Source organism: Canis lupus, chromosome 5 (assembly GCF_048164855.1).
Source record: "Canis lupus baileyi chromosome 5, mCanLup2.hap1, whole genome shotgun sequence".
Lineage (NCBI taxonomy): Eukaryota > Metazoa > Chordata > Mammalia > Carnivora > Canidae > Canis > Canis lupus.
The window spans coordinates 72,700,121-72,716,949 of NC_132842.1; the positions used below are offsets into that span (position 1 = coordinate 72,700,121).

The 16,829-nt window shown below is 40.2% G+C and overlaps 1 protein-coding gene and 1 long non-coding RNA gene across 13 annotated transcripts in view; one reads left to right on the forward strand and one right to left on the reverse strand.

The window, feature by feature from the left end:
• The window catches only part of LOC140634076 (uncharacterized), a 33,617-nt gene extending 32,623 nt beyond the window's left edge, over positions 1-994 (forward strand). For all 3 annotated transcript variants that reach the window (XR_012031635.1, XR_012031634.1, XR_012031636.1), the window contains exon 4: positions 365-994. This is a non-coding gene — a long non-coding RNA (uncharacterized lncRNA). The remainder of the gene's footprint in view (positions 1-364) is intronic.
• PHACTR4 (phosphatase and actin regulator 4) overlaps positions 1-16,829 on the reverse strand; it is a 98,144-nt gene that overhangs the window by 14,409 nt on the left and 66,906 nt on the right. For 4 of the 10 annotated variants that reach the window (XM_072827523.1, XM_072827524.1, XM_072827525.1 and 1 more), the window contains 6 exons: positions 16,748-16,771; positions 15,587-15,760; positions 14,946-15,026; positions 7,926-8,090; positions 6,789-7,190; positions 1,133-1,730 (listed from right to left, as the gene is read on the reverse strand). In XM_072827523.1, the coding sequence (XP_072683624.1) occupies positions 1,133-1,730; positions 6,789-7,190; positions 7,926-8,090; positions 14,946-15,026; positions 15,587-15,760; positions 16,748-16,771 (1,444 nt within the window). Of the gene's footprint in view, positions 1-1,132; positions 1,731-6,788; positions 7,191-7,925; positions 8,091-14,945; positions 15,027-15,586; positions 15,761-16,743; positions 16,812-16,829 lie in introns of all 10 variants that reach the window. The other 6 variants (XM_072827526.1, XM_072827527.1, XM_072827521.1 and 3 more) reach the window with 3 other exon arrangements.

The window sequence follows — 16,829 nt, forward strand, 5'->3', positions numbered from 1 at the left end:
GAAAATGTGAAGAATACCTACTTGCTATGCTTGTTGTGAGAATAAAATAGATAAATTCTAGAATGTACTAGTATTTGGCACACAGGTCCCTACTGATCTATGTGTAAGATGCAAGTTTATTTTGGGCTGATTAAATGAGAAGACCACACAGCATCCAACACGGTGACTGGCTCATGGAAGATATACAATAAAGAACTTAACCCACTTTTTTCCTTTGGTTTAACAATGGAGTAGGACTAAATGATAATCTAATCTAAGGAAGCAAAGAGAAATCAAGATGAAAACTAACCTCTCCCCTTTCCACCCTGGGGGCATAAAACTGTGACTTAGTCCATCTGTTAACTCCTTAACTGTCTCTTTCCAGGATGTAAAAAGATTATACCACCAAGTACAACGATTATGGCAAAGCAGCTGAGCAGTATGTGGCAACAACTCTATAACGATTCTCCAACTTGCAAATCTCTGGTAAATCTCCAACTTGCCAAAAAGTGTTAACCTTCAGTCACAATTTGTTAGAATTTTAAAAAGGCAATTGTTTGAATCTATTGGAGGACAAATGAGGGAGAAAACAAGCTAACCAGTTCTAGTTTATGCAGTTAGAACATTGAACCATCTTTCACAGCCCCCTTCTTTTTCTCTAGACTGCTCTCTGTCCCTCTGTACTGAATTTAGGTGCCAGGCACCATGCTTTCATTTGTCTAATTTCATCCTTAACAAGCCTATGAGGTAGGTATTATTCCTGTGCATGGATCAGACAGCTCGCTCAAGTGCAGAAAGGTTAAGTAACACACTACCGCAAACTAGGAATTAAGAGGTAGATCTGGGATTTGAACCCAGAGCTATCTTACTCCAAGGCCAATGCTCTTAAGCACCATGTTATACAGCCTCCCTTGTATCACATACAAAAAATAGAGTGGTTTTAATTTTCAAGTACAAAATTTTGTGACTGCTATGGAAACAATGTTATTGATTAGCAGGGTAAATAAAGTCCAAATTCTGGAACACATCTTTATTTGTTGAGTATTCTTGCTTTAAATTTAATTACATTTTCTTTTTATAAATAATTTTCTTCCAAGAAAGGCTATATAGAGTAAAGAAGAGGCAACAAAAGGCAAGTTTTAAAGGCACTCACACTTTCAGCATTTCAATAGTGATGGGAAGTGACCTGGTCCGACCCAGGGTACTGCTGTCCTCAGAAAAGTTGTCACTGTACTCAAAGAGCAAGGAATGAGCTCTGTGAGAGCCCTCCAAGGGAGGAGTCATGGGAAGTGGGCTGGTCAGGGCCTGCTGGATACGGATATGCAGTGGGAGTGGAGGCAGCCTACAGGGTATCTGGGGCTCCCCAAAGCTGTGGTCCAGCATCCTCTTGGGTATTTCCTTTTTCTGATCTTCCGGCTGGGAAACCTCCTGGGGTAGGTCTAAGGAAGGTGGAAACTCATTTTCTGTCATAACTTGAAAAGTCTTAGCAGGGAATGGAGGGGACCGTCGGGGTTCAGGAGGTATATGAGTGGGCAGTGGAGGGGATGGAGAGGAGGGTGGGATCATCAACAGTGGTTCAGAGCCCACAGAGCATGTGTTCTTTTCTCTCTGATCACTTGGTGCTTTTGTGGTGGCAGCAGCAACAGACTCCGAGGCGGGTACCAACGTTGATGGAATACCTCTCTTAGGTGGTAAGGGTGGGGATGGTTTTGATAACAATGTACCGCTGTTTATTGCTTGGGACAGTTCAGCTGGAAAAGAGAGAATAACACCTCAGTTTAAGATGGCTTCACAATTCTTTGAGGGGCCAGTCCCGGGCCTAGATTAGAACTGAGCTTACTCTCAGCTTTCAGGCAAATTAGATCATTTCATGGCTTTGCCACAACCTAGGTATCTCCTGCCAAAACAAAATTCATTCATTCATTCATTCATTCAAAAGATTTTATTTATTTATTCATTCATGAGAGACACATACACACAGAGAGAGGCAGAGATACAGGCAGAAGGAGAAGCAGGATCCATGCAGAGCCCAACATGGGACTCGATCCCGGGTCTCCAGGATCAGACCCTGGGCTGAAGGTGGTGCTAAACCGCTGAGCCACCCGGGGTTGCCCCAAAACAAAATTTATATTTAAGTATCTAGAAGGCCTAATAAATATATAGACATGTAGGAAGACCACTACCTTAATACTCTGATGAGAAATTTCTTACTTCTTTGTTCTAATACATAGGACTTTGATCATGCCCTGGGCCAAAGGCAGGCACTTAACTGCTGAGCCACCTAGGGATCCCTACATAAGACTTTGACTCGATGTAGATAAAGTTATTATGATAAGATAAAAAATGTGGATAGTAAGTTCTTCTAACAAAACTCTTTAAAAATGTAATCATGCAGGTAGTAGTAAAAAAAAAAAAAAAAACACCAAAATACTATCAGGCATTGTTACCATAACTTGATAAATAATGACATCTAGGTATCCCAACTCTGCATTATAAAATGATCAATAATGACATCTTGATTTTTTTATAGCAAATGCAAAGGCCTTTGAGGAAATCAAAGGCTATCCTTGCTATCCTTGACTTCAGATTCTCCTTATAGAGGAGGTTATCTCTTTTTATTTTATTTTAAATTTAATTTAATTTATTATTTTATAAAAGATTTTCTTTATTTATTCATGAGAGACACAGAGAGAGAGAGAGGCAGAGATACAGGCAGAGGGAGAAGCAGGCTCCAAGCAGGGAGCCTGATGTGGGACTCGATCTGGGGACTCCAGGATCACGCCCTGAGCCAAAGGCAGATACTCAACCACTGAGCCACCCGGGCGTCCTATCTTTACCATTATATATAAGGAAAAACGGAGGCCACAGAAGTTAGGTGACCTGCCCAAGATTATACTTCATATAGGCAAAAGCTGGGTTAGGCCCAGGTCTCATTATTAGACTCCATCTTCTAGATCCCACGGTCTTTGTGATTTTTTTGAGTGTCCATACCTCTTATCCTTTATACCCAAACCCCCATCACCATTTCTCACTACACTATGGGCTCCTTGATGACAGAGCAATCTGTTTCTATCAGCATATCCACAGAGGCTGGCATAGTGCTAGGCACATGGTAAATCCTCAATACATGTTTATTAGAGGAGAGGCCCCTATCTTTTATCAGAAAAGTATATATCCCAATGTGAGCTCCCCAAGCTCAAAATGACCTAAGTTTTGATACAGCAAAGTCCCTTTGGTGGACTCCAAATGGCCTTTAAGAAGTAGATCATCACATCACGCATGGGTTAAACTTGCAAAATAATTAGTCTCTTAATCACCAACCTCCAACCTACTACTCAAATGCTAATTTTGGTTACACTACTTGTTTTCAAATGGCTTCCATATGTCTTATCTAGAGAGTAAAACCTTAAGGTCCCCTGAAATAAAAATTTACTTGCCCCTGAGTCCCATTCCACTGGTAGCATTCAAAGTAAAAAGCTAGCTAATTTGATAATGTTTTAATGGCATTCACCATAAATTTTTTTTCATTTTAAACTATAAATTATGAAAATAATTTAAATTAACATAACATAACCATAATTTATTAACTGTGAATAAATTAATTTTATATTACTTTAATAATCATTTAGTTTTTTATGTTATAAATGCTCAAATGCACTCTAAGAAAATGTAATTCCAGGGATGCCGGGGTGGCTCAGCTGTTGGGCACCTAGTTGGGCACCTGCCTTTGGCTCAGGTCGTGATCCTGGAATCCAGGATCGAGTCCCACACTGGGCTTCCTGCGAGGAGCCTGCTTCTCCCTCTGCCTGTGTCTCTGCCTCTCTCTCACAGTCTGTGTCTCTCATGAACAAATAAATAAATCTTTTTAAAAATGTAATTCTAGTATAATTAACAAAGTATTATACAACTTAGGTAAAATTTTTTTATTTTATTATTATTTTTATTAAAAAAATTTTTTTTAAGATTTTATTTATTTATTCCTGAGAGACACACAGAGAGAAAGAGAGAGAGAGAGAGAGAGAGAGAGAGAGAGAGGCAGAAACACAGGCAGAGGGAGTAGCAGGCTCCATTCCATGCCTGACGTGGGACTCAATCCCAGGTCTCCAGGATCACACCCTGAGCTGAAGGCGGTGCTAAACCGCTGAGCCACCAGGGCTGCCCAACTTAGGTAAAATTTTAAAAGACTTTCTAAAAAACATTGCATACACATACAAAAAAAGATTTAAAAAAATATTAATTTTAGCCTCAATGAGATTTTTTGGGTACACTGGACATTAGCCGTTTGATACTCCATTTACAACAAAACCTATACCTAACCAAATTTGAGTATTTTATTATTTAAATTGATAAGGTAAATTATCTTTGGTAAGTTAAGGAAAATATATGCCTCAAGATGTTAAAGAACTGTTGCATCTATCCTCACAATGGCATCTGGCTGTAGTTCTGTGGGCAAGATGCTGGAATGTTCACTGGAGGAGTTACAAATCCTTCCATCTGTTCAGCTTCTTATGGTGGTCCTTCCTTTCTCCTAAAACTAATTAGTCCTTAGCCCTAACACTGTTATGCCCATTAGTAGACATAGGAATGTCTAAAGCAGTGGTTTCCAAATGTTTAGATCTCATGGACCAATATAATAACAACTTTTTAAAAAAGATTTTACTTATTTATTCATGAGAGACACAGAAAGAGAGGCACAGATACAGGCAGAGGGAAGAGAAGCAGGCTCCATGCAAGGATCCTGATGTGGGATTCGATCCGGGAATCCGGGATCACGCCCTGAGCAAAAGGCAGATGCTCAACCGCTGAGCCACCCAGGCGTCCCAATGGACCAAAAAATTAAAATGAAATTCTCAACCTCAGGTTGTCAATTTTTAATATTTCCAAGTAGACTTGATATCAAGTAAACCATTTGTGAACATAATGCTTTCATAAAAGAAATGAATTTTTAACATCAAAGAATTAGGAAGGTCATAGTTTCAGAATAAAGGATAGTCCTTTAAATCAAATCTATTTAACCTTAATAAAAACTCTGTAAACTGTTCTATTTTTCTCCTGCTGAGGACCATTCAAGACTGATCTTGATCCCTCAGTCACAAGATCTATTGCTTTGGGCTATTCATCTTAGGCCAAAGTGGCCTCTGTGGCTCAGCCCAGAGAATAATACACATATGGTTTTTTTTTTTTTTTTTTTTTTAATACTGTCTTATCCTGAAAAGGGTAGAGTATTACTGGTTTAGAGCAGTGGTTCTCAATGTGTGGTCCTCACATATGCAGTATCAGTATCACCTGGGAACTTATTAGAAATGCAAATTCTCAGGCCCACCCTACACTTACAGATTCAGAAACTCTCAGGGCAGGGCCCAGCAATCTGTGTTTCAACAAACCCTCCAGGCGATCATGATGAGAACCAGCCTAGACAGCAGTTTGAGAATACAGGTGTACAGGACAGAGGTCTGGGCTCAAGAGCTGAAAAGCCTAGGTTTGGTTTCTATCTCTCATTAAGTGCAACCCTGAGTGAGTCACAACTTCCTCACGTTATAATTGCCCTAACTATATAATAGATAAAATCGCTTTCCTACTTCACAAGGAGGTTCTAGAAGCAAGTATATGAAAGCTGCTTGAGTTACTCAGAGATAAGTCAACATATCACTGTCCATCCAGGGTGATGATAACAGTAATAACCTTGATTCTTTTGTTAATCAAGCCACTCCAACTTGTCATACTCATAATGAATTCTAAGCCTGTTTTTCAGGGTTCTTGTCGCCCCACACAAGTTGGGGGTATTAGCTGTTTGAGTATACTTTATTCTTCCCTTCCATCATGACCAAGAACTTCAAGCCACAGGAAGCCTAGTATCATTTTTCCTGAAAAACTACCTTCCTTCCTCTTCTCCCTTTCTCAAAAATTCCTCTAAGAAGGTATACATGTATGTAAAGAAAAGCTGACCTAAATAGGACTTCAGGTAAATATAAACAATTTTACTAAATTGATAAAAATATACTGGTTATCTTCCTGGTTTTCTATCTTCTACCACTTATTTTATTAAAAGTAGCATTCTTAGGGGCTCAATGGGTAGAGCGATTGACTTTTGACTTTGGCTTGGATCATGATCTCAGGGTCTTGGGGTCGAGCCCCAAGTGGGGTTCTGCACCTAATGTGGAGTTGGCTTGTCCCTTTCCCTCTGCTCCTCCCCAGTTCATGCTTGTTCTCTCTTTTCCTCAACTAAACAAAGAAACAAAATTAAAAAAAAAAAAAAAAAAAAAAAGAGCATCATTCTTAACTCTCCCAAGATAAAACATGATTTTATCAGGACACTGAATAATATCTTTTACAGTTTGCATGAAGGTATTGTGCCAGCCACTGAATCACAAATTATCCTGGCATCTATATAATCACCTTTTTATCTGTTGGCCTTATGCTGAAGGCAGGCATTGATGGTCTAAAGTAGGTTAAAAAAAACAACAACAACACATTTTCTCCATGTAGGTCAGACCTATTGTGGTTTTCACATGTCCAGTCCCTCAACCATAAGCAGTATTTCAGAAACACTGTTTTAGGAAAATAGATATTAACCGCCCCCCCAACCAAACTGGAACTGAATTTATAACTATCTGATTCTAGTCCATTTTCATCCATAGCTATCTGCCTCATTTTCAAGACTTTCTCTATATCGAGGGCTTTCAAAGGGACAAGACATGGAGAAGTCTCTCACAGATCAAATCAATACTGTACCAATTATCCAATAAAACAATCATCCAAAACCAAACCCAATCCAACTCAAAGCAATGGAAACCTAAAGACTTACTTACCAATGACAGGATTGCTATTTCTGTGAGCTGGTTTAGGGGGAGGGATTGGGGGCTGCTTGGCAGGGACCGTAGGAGTGAGACTTGGGGTAGCAGTAGTGTTAGTGCTGGCAGGAGCAGCGGGTAGAGTCCTGGGTGCTGGGGTGGGGGGTATAGAAGAACTAACAGTTTTTGCCAGGTTTGTGGCAACAGAGGTGGCAGCAGGTGCCATGGTGGAGGCGGCAGTGGAGGTGGAGGAGATGGACCTGGTGGTGCTGCCAGAGGAAGTGGCATCCTTTGCTTGCCCTTCATTTGCTTGCCCCTCATGAGAAGAGGACAAGGGTCTTTTAGGGGGAAGAAAAGGCTGTTTGGGTGCATTCTCAGGAACGGACTCTGCTTCAGAATTAGACTGGCTTCCAGTTGAGCCTGCATAATAAGGGAAGAAAGAGTAACACGAGACTGAAAAAGTTAACACATCTACAGGCTTGTGGTCAAATGCATCCATTATTTAACTTGCAGATTAGTTTATAAGCAAAGTTTCCCAACCTCAAACTACTTAAGGTATGACACTTTCTCAATCACAATCTCAAAATAAGAGAGGCCTGAATGGTAGTGATTCTTTCCACAGGAGCCAGGCAAGCAGAAGAGGCACAGAATCCTGAGAGGGGAGGACAAGGAACAAGGAATGTGTGGTTTGAAAAAGTCTACAAGTACCTGATGCTTAACATCCTCTTCCATCCTTTAGAATCACAAATTAGGGAATATTCTTTTGGGAATTTAAGAATGACACGGGAAAAATTCCACTTGCAGTTGCTACTAGTTGAGGAATCGCTAGAGGAGAACAGAATTCCCTCTGGATTTTATTTCTCCCCTGGCTCTAGTAAAACTGAGTTTTTTTTTTTTTTTTAAAGATTTTATTTATTTATTCATAAGAGACAGAGACAGAGAGAGAGAGAGAGAGGCAGGCAGAGACACAGGCAGAGGGAGAAGCAGGCTCCATGCAGGGAGCCCGACATGGGACTCGATCCCAGGTCTCCAGGATCAGGCCCTAGGCTGAAGGCGGCACTAAACCGCTGAGCCAGTGGGGCTGCCCAGTAAAACTGCGTTAAATGAGAATGACTGATCCATGGCTCTTACACTAAAAAATTCAGGGTTTCTTACCTAGTCGCTTCTTTGGGTCCTCTTCTGGAACAGGTTTCCTAAGACTTGCTATTCTTCCTAACTCCTCTTCTGCTTGGTCTGGACTAGAAGATCTGGTACTCCCTATGGGAGTAGTATGGCCATTTCTTAACATGGCATGGCTCAGCTTCCCTGGATCCTCAGCACCTGCACAATCAAAAAGGAGAGAGCGAAATGATGGACTGGTGTGGTCAGACAGGGGAAGAGTTGGTGATTTTTAACCTTTTTTTACCCCCTTCTCCCCTTTCCCATTTGAACTTACAACTCAGATCAAGATGATCTGGATCTTTATAGCAGTAACAGAAATAAGTAATTCCTTTTGCCAATGAACATCTGGTTGCCTATTATGTGCCAGGTGTCTTGCTACGTGAATAAGACAAATATACATAAATAATGAATGCTAACTATTCAGACCTATAACAAATGGAGTGCTGGGGTAGGAAAGAAGAAACAATTCTCTTGGGGTGGGAATGAGGTTAGGAAAGCTTCACGAAGAGTGGTGGCTAAACTGGGTCTTGAGGAAAGACAGGAAGAAGGAGTAGCATGGATGAATGTATGAAATCATTTGGCATTTTCGGCAACTGGCATCAAGTTTGTCTGGCAGAACAGATGCACATAAGAAACATCTATGGATAGGACTGGAAAGGCCAGCCAGAGCAGGCTATGAAGGACACTGAATCCATGTAAAGGAGCCTGGGCCAAATCCTGTAGATAACAGGAAGCCAAAGAATTACAGTAGAAGAGAGATCTGATCTGATCTGTCTTTTTGAAGGTTAAATGTGAGAGCTAAGAGGAGGATGGATCAGGCAGGGACTGGAACAGGAAGCTTATAATGAGTGTTGGAATAAAGGTGAGACATGGCAGAGGGTGCCAGGCATTAGGAAAGCACAGCAACGGGTAGAATGGACAGACAAGACACATTCCTACAAACTAAACTGCAGGAATGATCCTTAGGCTGGAGGCTTTGGGAGGACCACTCGTTACTATAAAGACTGCAGGTAAGGTTCCTGCACAGAACAGTTAAGACAAACATTCCAGTTACTGCTGAGCTTCCCTAGATAGAGAGGGAACGGAGAAACATGAGGTTAGACTTACACTCCATCTCACCTTCTAGTGTCATGGGGACTGGAAATAGTTGCTCTCTAGATGATCTCCCTTCTTGGCTTCCCACAGAGACACTCCAGGTAGTATCATTTTGGTGACTCTTTAGTTAGTCCCTGAGTTCTCAGGGACCAGTCTCCCTCACCCCAACCTACCATCTCCTCATTAGATTAGACAGGATCATTCTCCACAGTGTCAATGAGAGGTGGAGCTGGAGGTGAAGTAGTAGAGAATCTGGCAAATGAGTACTAAATGAAAATACATTTCTCAAGATAAAGTATTCTTTTTTTTTTTTAAAGAATATTTATTTATTCATAGAGACACACAGAGAGAGAGAGGCAGAGACACAGGCAGAGGGAGAAGCAGGCTCCATGCAGAGAGCCTGACGTGGGACTCGATCCAGGGTCTCCAGGATCACGCCCTAGGCTGCAGGCGGCGCTAAACCGCTGCGCCACCGGGGCTGCCCAAGATAAAGTATTCTGATGATATTTTAAAACGAGGAAGGTAGCAAGATGACAACTATGCAAATGCAGTAAGTTACTGCTTATGTTAATATAGCCAGCCTTAACAAATATAGGACTGTCTAGAATATTAACTAAGGAATCATTTTTTTAAATATTTCATAAATATTTTTTAAATATTTCATAAATATTCATTCATAAGAGGCGCAGAGAAAGAGAGGCAGAGACACAAGCAGGCTCCATGCAGGGACTCCGACGTGGGACTCAATCCCCAGTCTCCAGGATCATATCCTGGGCTGAAGGCAGCGCCAAACCGCTGAGCCACCCAGGCTGCCCAGGAATCATTTCTGAGCCAAAAAAAACCAAAATGCTAACAAAATGGAGTATAAGCAGTATCCAGCTTTTAATATCTATAGATATCCTTGCCCCATCTCAGAAAACATATGAAACATTTTATAATATAGTCAAGTTAGAACCATGCATATTTAAGCCAAAAACTATGTTTGAGTATGAAAAAAACTTCAAAGTTCAAATGTTGCTTTTGGCCTAAACTGGAAATATATAATAATCCAGGTTCTGAGGCCTATCTCAGAGTTTCTTCCTAGAATAAAGCTTTTTGTCAGTTCCGTGGTGGACAGAGTAGTATCTTGTCCAATGGCTACAACTCATTTATCAATTGGGCCTTTGAGCTTCTAGGCTAAAAACAACTTGGATTAAGAGCCAATAGGAAGCATAGGGCAAAAGAGACTGAATGGAGGTGAAAAACAATAAACAAGTAATGTATAGGGTTTGTGGATGAGTGAGCAAGAAAGGTGAGACATAGGAGAGGGCATTTGGTAAGGAATGGCCATTATAAAAAAAGCAAAAACAAAAACAAAGCAAGGTTCAAAGGTGCTGCAACAGAGGTGTTACAATTATAGTTAGCCATCTAAAATACCTAGAAGATTTTGTGTCTAAAAGTAAAATTCAAAGTCTCATAAAAAACTGGTTATCCATGCTTATAGCTAACCATGCAGAAAAATAAGAAAAAAAAATCCCACTGTATTCTCATCCTAATATCCATAGGGAACCAATGCTAATTAATATTTTAGTAATTTCCCTTCATGTTTGTTATCTTTGTTAATTTTTTATATAGTTGAGGGGTGCCTGGGCAGCTCAGTTAGTTAAATGACCAACTCTTGGTTTCAGTTCAGGTTATGAACTCAGGGTCCTGAGATCAAACCCTGTGTTGGGCTCTGTACTCAGAGAGGGGTCTGCTTAGGATTCTCTCTCTCTCCCTCCCTCTCCCTCTCCTCTTCTCCCTCATGTTCTCTTTCTAAAATAAGTAATCTTTAAAAAATCTTAAATCTGGGCAGCCCGGGTGGCTCAGCAGTTTAGCACCACCTTCAGCCCAGGGTGTGATTCTGGAGACCCTGAATCAAGTCCCACATCAGGCTCCCTGCATGGAGCCTGCTTCTCCCTCTGCCTGTGTCTGTGCCTCTCTCTCTCTCTGTCTCTCATGAATAAATAAATACAATCTTTAAAAAAAACCTTAAATCTACCTAATTTAATTCAATTTTGTGAATAAGCAATATGTTACCATGGTTCAAAACCATACTTCATACTTTTTGTATGATATCCCATTGGTTTGGTTCCTATTTCCCATTGTCCAAAGGATAGGATACAGTTTTAAAACTTGGCTTTCACATTTGTCTCATGCAAAGGAACTCTAATGAAGAGAAATGAAATACAATCAATGTACTGTAGTCTTAACTCTTCCAATAAGCTGCTTCATAAAAGTCACACATTGAAGAAAAGTCCTGACATTAAGTGAATAAGGAGTGTTGAAATACCAAAACATGACCTTTATGACAAACAGAAGATTAGGGAAGCAATCTGGGCATGGAGACAAATTTGGTTAAAAAACCCCAAACAAACAAGGACGCCTGGGTGGCTCAGACAGTAAAGTGCCCGATTTTTTATTTTGGCTCAGGTCATGATCTTGGGGTCATGGGATTGTGCCTTGCATCAGGCTCCCTGCACTCAGCATGGAGTCGGTCTAAGATTCTGTCCTTCCCCCTACTTTCTCTCTTTAAAACAAATAAATAAAGCCTTTTAAAAAATATTAAAACAAACCAAGGAAAGTGACATAGTAGTGCAGGTGGCACAAAGCTGAGATTGTACAGAGACACAGAGAAGGACAGCCCCAAGGATCCTTCACAAGCCACTCAATTTTGGAGTTAAAGATCACAGCCAGTTGGGATAGATACTTGGGAGAAAAGTGAACAGTCTTTTTTCTTTTTTCCCTACCCCTCACCAAGAAAATGGTTGCCGTTAGTATAGGAAATTGGGAGATAATTATTAGAAGAAATAAAGTAATTTCAGAGCACCTGGATGGCTCAATGGTTGAGCATCTCCCTTTGGCTCACATCATGTTTCTGGGGTCCTGGGATCGAGTCCCCACAGGGAGCCTGCTTCTCCCTCTGCCTATGTCTCTGCCTCTCTCTGTATCTCTCATGAATAATTAAATAAAATCTTAAAAAAAAAGAAATAAAATCATTTCATATTTATACTCGAGATTCCCTAAAAGAATCAGTTATTCTTATTTATGTTTTAGTATTTTCCCTTTACTAATTATTTTCATTCCCACAAAAAATATTTGCCTTCCTTAAATAAATAAAATATAGATAACACAGCATTGAATTTTCTCAAAATATCTTATTAGTACTTTTTTATTGTCAAGTATAGCACTAGTAGAGAAAAAAATGTATAAAACATAAATGTAAATTTCTTTTTTTTAAACTTTTTTTAAAACATTTATTTATTTATTTATTTATTTATTTATTTATTTATTTATTTATGATAGTCACAGAGAGAGAGAGAGAGAGAGGCAGAGACATAGGCAGAGGGAGAAGCAGGCTCCATGCACCGGGAGCCTGATGTGGGATTCGATCCTGGTCTCCAGGATCGCGCCCTGGGCCAAAGGCAGGCGCCAAACCGCTGCGCCACCCAGGGATCCCATAAATGTAAATTTCAATGAGCTATTACAAGGACACTTGTGTGATCATCATGGACATTAAGAAATATTTCCAAATAGCCAAACTGTGGAAAGAGCCCTGATGTCCATCTGACAGATAAATGAATAAAGATGTGGTATATATATTATGTATATAATGGAATATTACTCAGCCAAAAAAAATGAAATCTTACCATTTGCAACGAAGTGGATGGAACTAGAGGGTATTATGCTAAGCGAAATAAATCAATCAGAGAAAGACAATTATCAGATGATCTGACTCATATGTGGAATTTAAGAAGCAAAACAGAGGATCATGGGGAAGGGAGGGAAAATTTTAAAAAAGATGAAATCAGAGAGGGAGACAAATCATAAGAAACTCTTAACTAGGGGATCCCTGGGTGGCGCAGCGGTTTGGCGGCTGCCTTTGGCCCAGGGCACGATCCTGGAGACCCGGGATCGAATCCCACGTCGGGCTCCCGGTGCATGGAGCCTGCTTCTCCCTCTGCCTGTGTCTCTGCCTCTCTCTCTCTCTCTCTCTCTCTGTGACTATCATAAATAAATTAAAAAAAAAAAAAAAAAGAAACTCTTAACTATAGGAAACAAACTGTGGGTTGCTGGAGGGGCAGAGGGCCGGGGGATGGGGTAACCAGGTGATGGACATTAAGGAAGGCATGTAATGTAATGAGCACTGGGTGTTATATGCAACAGATGAATCACTGAACTCTACACTTCTGTAACTGATAATATACTATATATTAATTAAATGAATTTTTTAAAAAAGTGTTTCCAGAGTGTGCCTGCGTGGCTCAGTTAATTGTCTGACTTCAGTTTAGGTCATGATCACAGAGTCGTGAGATAGAGCCCCCTGTTGGGCTGTGCTCAGAGGGGTGTCTGTTTCTCTCCCTCTCCATCAGCCCCTCCCCCTGCTCATGTGCTCTCTCTCTAAAAATGAATAAATCCTAAATATATACATAACTTGTGATACATTTATAAAATAAAATATTATACAGCAATGAAAACTAACTACACCTGTATATTATGATTCTCATAAGTAATACTGAGCAATTGAAATCAGTCAGGAAAGGATATATATCCTATCATTTCTGTAAATGTAAAGAAAAAACAGGCAATCTTAAACTACAGTATTTAGAGATGCATGCTTAAGTGGTTAAACTATAATAAAACAAAGAAGATTATCCCAAGAGTTCTAAGAGTGATTGCTCTGTGGAGGAAGGAGAAGTGTGTTAGTAGGAGGCAAGGGAGGCCTCAGGGGTCTGGAAACATTTTTTTTTTTTAAGACTTATTTATTTGTTTTAAAGAGAGAGAATGTGCACAAGTAAGGGAAGGGCAGGGGGAGAGGGAGAGAGAGAATCCCAAGCAGACTCCATGCTGAGCACAGACCCTGATGAGGGGCTTAATTTCATAACTCTGAGATCCTAACTTGAGCTGAAATCAAGAGTCGGACACTTAACTGAGCCATCAAGGCACCCCTGTGTATTTTATTATCAGTACACATTTGGGTTGTCTCCAATTTTGCTCTATTGTTAGTAAATACTGCTGCTACAAGCATCTTTGTACATATCTCCTGATAACACATGTATACAAATTTTTGTTGAGTATATACCAAGCTCTGGACATGTTTGCACATACGTTTGCATAGCTTCAGCTTTCACAGATTACACTAAACTATTTTTTTTTAAAGATTTTATTTATTTATTCATAGAGATATACAGAGAGAGAGAGGCAGAGACACAGGCAGAGGGAGAAGCAGGCTCCATGCAGGGAGCCCGATGTGGGACTCGATCCAGGGTCTCCAGAATCACGCCCCGGGCTGCAAGTGGCGCTAAACCACTGCGCCACCGGGGCTGCCCTACACTAAACTATTAAAAAAAAATTTTTTTAAAGTAATCTCTATGTCCAACATGGGGGCTCAAGCTCATAATCCTGAAATCAGTTGTTGCATGCTCTACTGACTGACCCAGTCAGATGCCCCCATTTATATGTATTGTTTTTTAAGATTTTATTTATTTACTTGACATAGAGCACAAGCCAGGAGAGGGGAAGGCAGGAGAGAGGCAGGCAGAGGAGCAGGAAGAGAGAGAAGCAGGCTCCCTCCCACTGAGCAGGGAGCCTGATGTGGGACTCAATCCCAGGACCTGGGATCATGACCTGAGCCAAGGGCAGATGCTTAATCAACTGAGCCATCCCGGCACCCCAGTATGTATTCTTTAGTGAACTGTCCAGTACTTTTGTAGAGTCTTCTACTGAGTTGTCTTTTCTCTTTTTATAGAAGTTTGAAAAAAATATTTTAGATGCAAGAACAATTTTAAAAAATCTTCCCTCCCTCCCTACAGCAAAAACAAAAGAATATTAAAATGCCTAGTCAGAATCAAACACCAAGTGTACAGAGACAGACACATGCTATTTTATTTACAAACTTACCCTGCTCAGAGTCTTCCAACAGAACCCCTCTTTTAACCAGCTCTTCTCTTGGTTTTCGCATAGATATTTTTCGCTCTAAAACTAATATTAAATTGGAAAACAGCACTCAGAAATGTGGCAATTAAAGGTCAATTTTAAGCATTCTAACCCAATAGGTAAAAGAACAAAGTGGTTCGATTTTCTATTCTCTGGAACAGGAAAGCTAACTTCAAATTTAAAAACTAAATTTCTTTCATAGCCTACGTTATTGGGAGAGCAGCATTTTTTTTTCTTTTTTTTTTTTTGAGAGCAGCATTTCCAAAAGGAACTACTCTTATATAATTTTAGCTCTTTTTTCATTGGCATTTTAATAATAAGGTATCTATGGGTGAACTTTTTCTGAAAGTAGTCAGGGTAGAAAACTACCATTTAGGAACTCCATTCACTCACTACCTGATAAACTTTAATCCCATCAAAATAGCCATCTGGGATGAGGTTATCATATATAAGGCTTAAGTGAGTGACCACTTGGTTTTATTTCTAAAGACTGAATTCCCTCTTCAAATAGCAGGTTATAGAAGCTTGGGAAGAGAATGAGAAAGGTAGTTCTAATAGAAGAAACCCATTAACCTAGAACATATATTTAAATCTTAATATCTCACCTTCTGAGGTCTCTTTGAATTTATCACTACTTTTTTTTTTCCGCCATTTCCAGGGCTTGAAGATCTTGCCAAAGCCTGAGAACTTGCTCTTCCTTTTGGTGGGAGGCGTTGTGTCTCCTGCTTCCACACTGTCCATGACCATGCCTGGGTCTGCAGTGGGGTGGCTTGCTTCTTCTGTAGTATGGTGAAAGGCACATAGGGAAAAGAACAGCCAATTTATTATTTCAGCATAATCTCTAAAAGGTCCCTTCCCCTCTCTTCCTGTGGTATTTGGAAAGGATCAGAGCAATGATAAACAATCATGCAGACAGATTCCTTGACATCACATGGACACCAAACATCAAAATCCGTAGCAGATAAATTACTAAGAGGGAAAAGGAACCAAAACCAAGCTGATGTCATTTTAGGACAAAAATTCAATGAGATGATCATAACCAGCTTAAAATCTCTTAAAGGCGCACACACACACAAATGTGGATGTCTTCAATATGGATGAGATCTTGCCCCAGAGTGGCTTACTGCTGTTGCCATTCTCATCCTTTTGGCAAGGGGGAGGCCTTCCCCGACTAACATTACTGCCTCTGGTATCATGAAACAGGGAGATCCATCTTTAGTGGGTGAGTCATCATTCTCTACTAAACGCTGCTCTCTCCTTACCCTCCTCTTTCAGGTCATTATAGTTGAGAGTGGGTAACACATTAAGTGTTAACACTTTACATGCATCAGTTTTTCGGATTATTTTTGCCCTCACAAGACCTTAAGTTTGGAGCACTGAAGGGAGCCTGGGGCTGGGGCATTACAGAGAGTGCTTTAAAATGAAATCGTTTTGGAAAGTAGAGCTGGGATTCCAGTTTGCTTATCACAATAATACTTTAGGGACAATCATGATCTTAAGGATATGATGACAAAACATAACTGACACGGTATATGTGCGGGACTGAAATGAAAGGCCATGAAATCTCTCATAATGACCACACATGCAGGGTTTAGTTAGTTAGCTTTAGTGGCAGATAAAGGAGCAGCCAAGACTGGGCCAAAAATAATAATAATAAAAAATAAATAAATAAATAAATAAATAAATAAATAAATAAATAAATAAAAGCAGGAAAGCAACAAAAAAAAGCAGGAAGGCAACACAATACAGCTTTGCACTCCACCTACTGTCCCAGGGTTCTCTGGAGAAGTCTAGAGGAGAAGAAAAAAAGAGTCATGTGGAATAACCGTCCTGGAATTAAAACGGAAC